Raw genomic sequence first — 7,075 nt, 5'->3', positions numbered from 1 at the left:
GAGACCAGCCTGGTCTACAAGAGCTAGTTCCAGGACAGGCTCCAAAACCACAGAGAAACCCTGTCTCAAAAAAAAAAACAAAAACAAAAAAAAAATAATAATCTTTTGAATATTGGGCTAGTGAGTTAATAAGTCTCTGTCTCATGGGAAAAGGGACCCACCATTCATAGCATGTATATATTTTGTTGTCATTTTTTTTAATATCTGAGTTTGTTTTTTTTTAAATATTTGTAGCCTTGAGTATTCTCAAACTCATGATCCTCCTGCATCAGCCTCTGGGTGTTGGGGTTACAGGTCTGTGCTATTATATCTGAACTGCACACCTTTCGCTTAACTTGGCCTCAAAATTGTGAGAAGATGGAGCGTGGTAATGATGACAGGAGTTTCTGAGTGTCCCATCGTCTCTGTTCAGTATTTATCCTTCAGTTGACTGAGAATGTCTATGGTCCCCAGGCCCCATCCAGGCATCAGCCTCCTCTAGGATCAATCACTATCACCCACAGTAGCTCTGCTAGAAAAGAGGGTGAAAATCATCTCTTCCCTTTCTTGAATCAGAAATTAATCATAAGGAAGGTCATTGGTTTTAATATCAAAATGGAGCTATTTTGTTCTAGAGATATTATTACTTACATGATAAAGAATAAAAGCAAAATTTATGAGAAGAATGATAAAAGTTTGTCGTCCCCACCTTGGTTTTTTGAGACAGGGCTTCTCTATAGCTTTGGAGGTGTCCTGAAACCTGTTCTGTAGACCAGGCTGGCCTCAAACTCACAGAGATCCACCTGCCTCTGCCTCCCAAGTGTTGGGAATAAAGGAGTGCACCACCACCTCCCGAAAAGTTTTAAAATTTTAGAGCAAAAAGGTAGTTTTGGTGATGATCACTTTATTACACTAATAAATAGCCAATTAAATACCACTCAGATGAATATTTGTTTTAAACACACCCCATCACAGCTAATGGCCCATTTATTCCAAGTAGCATCTGGCATAGCCAAAAGCATATATATGGCTAGGGTCCAGAAGATGCTGTGAAAATGGCTGCTTTGACAGTCATTGCAGCATCTTTGACACTTCCTAAGCATCTCATGCATATTTATGAACAACAGGATAGCAGCTTTACTTACTTCCTTGACAGTCTCAATCTGGAAAAGGAAGGAACTATGTGGTCCTAGTGCATTGACTTCTTTACTTCTGAAGCAATGGCTGAGGCTCTAAAGCTTCTCTCAAGGTGCAAAAGTTCCATTAAATGCCTAGAACTTACGAATTTCTCATACTTAGACACCCTTGGCACTTCCTGTACCTTTAAGAGGCTTTGAGTCACACCTCTGTCAACCTTGTAACACCCAAAACGTATTAAATCCCACTAGCCCTTTCTGATTTACAAGATAATGAATATTACATCAACTAGCCCTTACAACAACTAAAGAGATTACAATCTGTGTTCACTGATAAGGCTTATAGAAGTATAATTACACCCTAACATCTCAGGAAACCAGGATAAAATCTGTGGTCCCTTATCTAAATGCCTCCAGCTGTTCTTTTTCTCACATTTCATCAGCTGTGCCCAAAGGCCTGGCTCCTCAGCAGTATTTCAAAGACAATACAACCTACCTGCTGGCAAGCAAACAAGACAGGGCCAGTGGCTAAGCCTAGCTTCAGGTCTGCGGAAGTTGGCTTGCCCATCTGGTCAGAGCAGGAGGTGAAGTCCAGTACGTCATCTATGAGCTGGTGAAAGGAGAAATGAGTCACACCCACTGTCCTCCCTGCTTTAAGCTCTACACTGAGGGCAGTACTGGCTGTGCCTACCCTTCACCATTCCCACAAACAGGCAGACTGACCTGAAAAGCTATTCCAACATTTTTCCCATACTGATAGGCAATCTCATGCACCACTGGATCGGGGCAGCCCAGGACAGAGACCTGAAATAATAAACAGATTCTGGTAAGCTGGGGGCTGGAGAGATGGCTCAGCGGTTAAGAGCAAGGACTGTTGTTCTAGAGGTCCTGAGTTCAATTCCCAGCAACCATGTGGTGGTTCACAGCCATCTGTAATGAGATCTGGTGCCCTCTTCTGGCCTACAGGCAGGATACTGTATAAATAAATAAATAAATAAATCTTAAAAAAAAAAAAAAAGATTCTGGTAAGCTGTAGCATCCAGACACAGGCAGCCGACCCTGAAGAAAAAGCCACTTACATATCCCTTAAGAAACAAGCCTATGTTACAATTGGGATGCTGGCACCTAAGGGAGACCAAATACATTAAAAAGTCGTGTTTTCTTTTTATACAGTTTTGAGAATAGAGTCCAGGGCCTCATGCAAACTAGGCAAGCACGCTACCATCCAGGCACAACCCTAGCCCATTTTCTTCCACTTATTTTAATATTTGTGAGTGTGTGTGATGTGTGTGTGTGTAGAGTGTGGGTGCCACTCTGGTGTCTCTTCTCCAGCTTTAAATGGAGTCAGGGACTGGATTTGTGTTGGCAGGCTTCCTTCCTCCTCCTGTTCTTTCAAACAAGATACAGTCTTCCAAAGAACCATAAACAAAATTTCTAATAAGCTAAGCCAATCTTTCTGGTATACAAAATGGTCCCATTGTGTAAAATGCTGGCTCCCAGCAATCAGTGCAATTGTTGGCTTTAATGACCTCTGAGAAGTCACGCTCATTTCAGGGGTAGAATCTCATCTATACAACATTGTCAAGCACCTCTTCATCAGTGGGTCAGTTTTGGTGATCACACCTTTTCTCGTGATCCTTCTACCTCTACCTCCTTCAGCAAATAAAACTGGTAGTGCCACCACAACCAGCTACCCTTTTCCCAATGCAGCTGCTAACAGCCTGACTCTCAGTCTGGACTTCCTGTTTCTTCATTATGAGAAGGCTCCTCCCTGGATCTACTGTTTCTATCCCTCTCTCATCAGAAGTAATTTAACTGCACTAGAACTGTTTGATTACATCCCCCACCCTTCCAAAAAGGAGAGAAGTAGGACTTCTAAAGCCTCAAACAGAGTCTGCTCAGTGCTGAGCATGCTAATCTACACTACTTCCTGCTGCACTGTTGAGCATGCTAAGCAGGCTCAGCCACATTTTCAGAAATCAAGGACGGGGAAAGAACAAGACGGGAACTGGGGAGACATTCTGCTCAATTTGAAAGGAAAGTCTATGCTGAAGCTCAGCAAGGAAACCAGATGAAAAAGGTCACTGGTGATAAATAACCACCCTGCCTATTTCTTTGGTTCTCTATTGGAGACCACATTCCTCCTACACATCAGCATGGGAAGGTGGGACAAGCTCTCCAGAAGCCTGCAAGGCTGGAGTATGCCTCTAACAACTACCAGTGACTTTATCTGCTGCCTGATCCTTCTGTTCCTCACCTGTAAAGTGTACAAATTAAACTCTTACCTCTTTAGAATGGAGAAATTTGCCATTAATGACTCTCCTTCAGTGCTGTGGATACAGCTCAGTAGTAAAGCATTTACCTAGCATATTGGTTTGGGCTCTGCACAATAGACAGAATAAAAGAAGAGTAAAAAGAAAGAAAATGACCCTCTTGTTTAGCCGGACATGGAGGTGAGGCTAGTCTAGGCTACACAGTTGAGTCAGAAAACAAAATAACCCCCTTCTCTTCTCTGCATCCACAGGAGCAGGCAGGAGGATCTGCTAGCTATAATTTTTGTTGTTTTCCTTTTTGGTGCTGAGGATCAAGTCCATGGCTTTGAAGTGCTCTAGCACTCTGCCCACTTCAGCCCTGGCAATACTTTCTGATGACTTAATAGAGTATGCAGCTGTAATGCTGGCAGATCAGGATTCAAAAGCACACACCAGAAAGGCCAGACAGACACCTGAATGAATAATAAAGTCTTAACTGTTTTCAAAGGCAAAGACCTATAATCCATGGCCTCTGAGGAAGGGCTCTTTTCAACTATTATGTGAGCCACATGGAGGTAAACTTAGAAACAGAAAGTTCCTTCAAAAAAATAAAAATAAATGGAAAAAGTCTTTTTAAAGTCAATGAATTATCACTTGTGGTACACGGAACTAGCATTAGAACTTACTTAGGTTTCACAAAAGCTCATAAATACTTTTGTGGCTAATGATGATAAAATCTAACCAATTCTGGGTATTCACCATGCACTATCCTAAAATTTGTTATTTACTTACTTATGAGCTTTGAGGACTGAGGTGTTGAATATTCCAGACATGCAGAAATCAGAACCTAAATCCAAATGCCTGGCTCTAAGGAGTATTCTCTTAGTCAGTCAGCTTTGCTGCTTCTAATGACACAACTGAAGCCAGAAGGGACCAACAAAGTCGCCCAGGCCTGCTAGCACAAGCTGAGGTCTGTCTGCACTGTGTCCCTTCCTGGCTTATATATACTAACCCAGCAATGGACTCCTTACTGACTTAGAGTCAAAATTTTTCTTCAGCTTGAAGACCACGGTAAAGAGTGCTGGTTCTCCTACCTAGGTTAAGGGACAGAAAACAACTGTCACAAGTATAAAATCAGATACAATATGGCACAATGAACAAAATGGCAAGAAAGCAAGCTGTATGACAGTGCTTGTATTCAGCACCAGAGAGATCCCCACATTTTCCTGGAGGTGGGTGGAGTATGAAAGATGATCAGAAAGAGGAAGCTCAACTGTTTTACCTGAAGTAGATGCCACTTGAGGACCATCTATAACACCATTCCCACAAACTTCATCTCAGAAAGACTGAGAAGCACTGTTTGAACTGGAGGGGGCAAAGTTTGTGAAGAATCTCTTATCTTTGAAATGTATACTCACACCACTGTAAGATTAGAGATATTTTCTGATGGGTAAATAGTATGTATTATCATCTTATTTGTTTAAAATAGTGTAGACACTGTGGTGGCATACATCTTTCATCCAGCACTTAGGAGGCAGAAGTAGGGGTATTTTTAACAGAAAGTTCCAGATCAGCCAGGACTATGTAGTGAAACCCTTGTCTCAAAACAAAACAAACAAACAAAAAGGGTTAGAAGGGCTGGAGAAGACCTGCTCTGTAGTTAAGAGCACTGGCTGCTCGTCCAGAGGACCTAGGTTCAATTCCAACATCCACATAGTTGTTCACAACCATCTACAACTCTAGTCTCAAGGTATCTAACACCCTGTTCTGAACTCAGTGGGCACTACAAACACACAATGCACATTCACACAAGCAGGCAAAACACCCATACACATGAAAACAATAAAAACATTATAAAATACTATAGAGACTTTAAGTCTGTACCATTATAGATAAATATGCTAAAAAGGTAGAGAGAAAATAGATGCAACATAGGCTGTATTACAAAGATCTAGAGGCGACACTATGCATCAGGAATCTCAGTAATCCAGGCTCAAGCAGGAAGACCATGGGTTATAGGCCAGTTTAGAATTCAGGGCAAAATTTTACCTCAAACAAAACATAACAAACCTCCTGCAAATACACAGTATAAATATATAAAATACATCGACAATTAAAAACAAATAGATATGAAAACAGACCTTAATTATAAATACTCTTGCCTCAAAACCTGGCAACCTGGGTTTGATTTCTAGAAGCCAAATAAAGGCTTCCACAAACTATGTGCTGTGCCATTTAGGTACCTCTCCAAATACTTATATAATAATAAAAAAAATCAAAACAAAATAAAAAGACAAATAGTCCTCAATGATCTGAACATTACTTAGATTTACTCAAATGGCTGACAGTAATGTGCATACATTATGCAAGGAGATCTGATGGTATTTAACAAAATTACACATATACTGCCTCGAAATTTACACCAACACACACACACACACACACATACACACACACATACACAGAGTAGCTTATGACTGTCTAATACTCTAATACTAGAAACCTAAATGTCTGTATACAGGAGACTTACTGAGCAAGTGATTTTAATATCATTCAAAGCCTCAAAGCAGTTTCTCTAGCCAGCCCCCTCTCTGGATTTTAGTATTTCTTTTGGTCAAAACATAATAGGTAGATAAAAAGGGGTGGGGAGGCAGTAAGGGGAAAATGGTGTCTTTAGTAGATCAAATAAAATTCTGATAAGCTTCCTTTAAATTCTCACAGCATTATAGACTCCCAAGACTTCTATAATGATCTTCATCTCCAATGTTTTGTTTGCTTATTTGTTCTTACAGTCCATCCACATTTTCCCTTCCCTCCCCTATCCCCGCACACTCCTTCTTCCCATGGCTACTACGGACAGAACTCCCATGGATATCAGCTTGCCATAGCACATCAAGCTGCAGCAAGACTAGGGCATCATCTCCAAATTCTTATCTCCTCTTTGGCACATCTAATTTCCTGTGCATGAATGTCTTTGCTCAGATGTCTACATCTTAAATACCAAGAACACATAAAAATACTTAACACCTCTGGGATATTTCCACCCATGGACACCCAGAGTGCTTGCACTATGATTTTATTGTTATTCTAATAGGCATCAAGGACACGGCGAGCACGCCATCTTGTGGCTGGCACAAACACTTCTTTTATTTTTTGGTTATTTCCCTTTCTTCCTGGTCCTATGTAGAGATGCTCCTTCGTGCCCAGAGAATACTCATTTAGTGTTTTAGAAGTAACAGCATCTCCACCTACTGCTAGTAGTTCGAAACTGCAGTGGTAAACCTATGAAATTATCAATGAACTTCTCTCAACACATGAGTAGCTCCCGAGGAGGTACTGTTCCTTTTTTTTTTTTTTTTTTTTTTTCGTTTTTTAGTGTCTTGCTATGCATCAGGTCTCAGGCAGTTCATATATCCAGAATGTGCTAAAGCTAGACTACAGAAGATTTCTAGTGGTTAGATAAAAGCATCTTTCAGGAACTTGTGAAAAAGGTTTTCCTTCCCCTGCCTCTGGTAGAAGAGACTTAAGCCTCCGCTAACATACCCCTGTGGTTGCATATCAAAGTCCTTGCTGGCCTCCAGGCTCCGACAACCCTGTTCACAAGGGCCTATTATACATTTAAAAGTCCAAGTTACTTCCTTTTCTCTCTGGTCTGGACTCTTCCAAATGCTCTGTATATTTTCTAGCCCATAAGTGTATGTTTCTTTA

General features: G+C 41.0%; 1 protein-coding gene across 1 annotated transcript in view; it reads right to left on the bottom strand.

Annotated features, from left to right (window-relative positions):
• Window positions 1-7,075, bottom strand: part of Pdss1 (decaprenyl diphosphate synthase subunit 1) — a 37,474-nt gene that overhangs the window by 9,788 nt on the left and 20,611 nt on the right. Inside the window, exons 8-9 of the mRNA XM_005354761.3 lie at window positions 1,839-1,919; window positions 1,612-1,725 (exon numbers count right to left, since the gene is read on the bottom strand). Of these exons, the coding sequence (XP_005354818.1) occupies window positions 1,612-1,725; window positions 1,839-1,919 (195 nt within the window). The remainder of the gene's footprint in view (window positions 1-1,611; window positions 1,726-1,838; window positions 1,920-7,075) is intronic.

Source organism: Microtus ochrogaster, chromosome 16 (assembly GCF_000317375.1).
Source record: "Microtus ochrogaster isolate Prairie Vole_2 chromosome 16, MicOch1.0, whole genome shotgun sequence".
In the NCBI taxonomy this organism is placed as follows: Eukaryota; Metazoa; Chordata; class Mammalia; order Rodentia; family Cricetidae; genus Microtus; species Microtus ochrogaster.
This window is presented reverse-complemented; position numbering and strand designations above follow the sequence as displayed.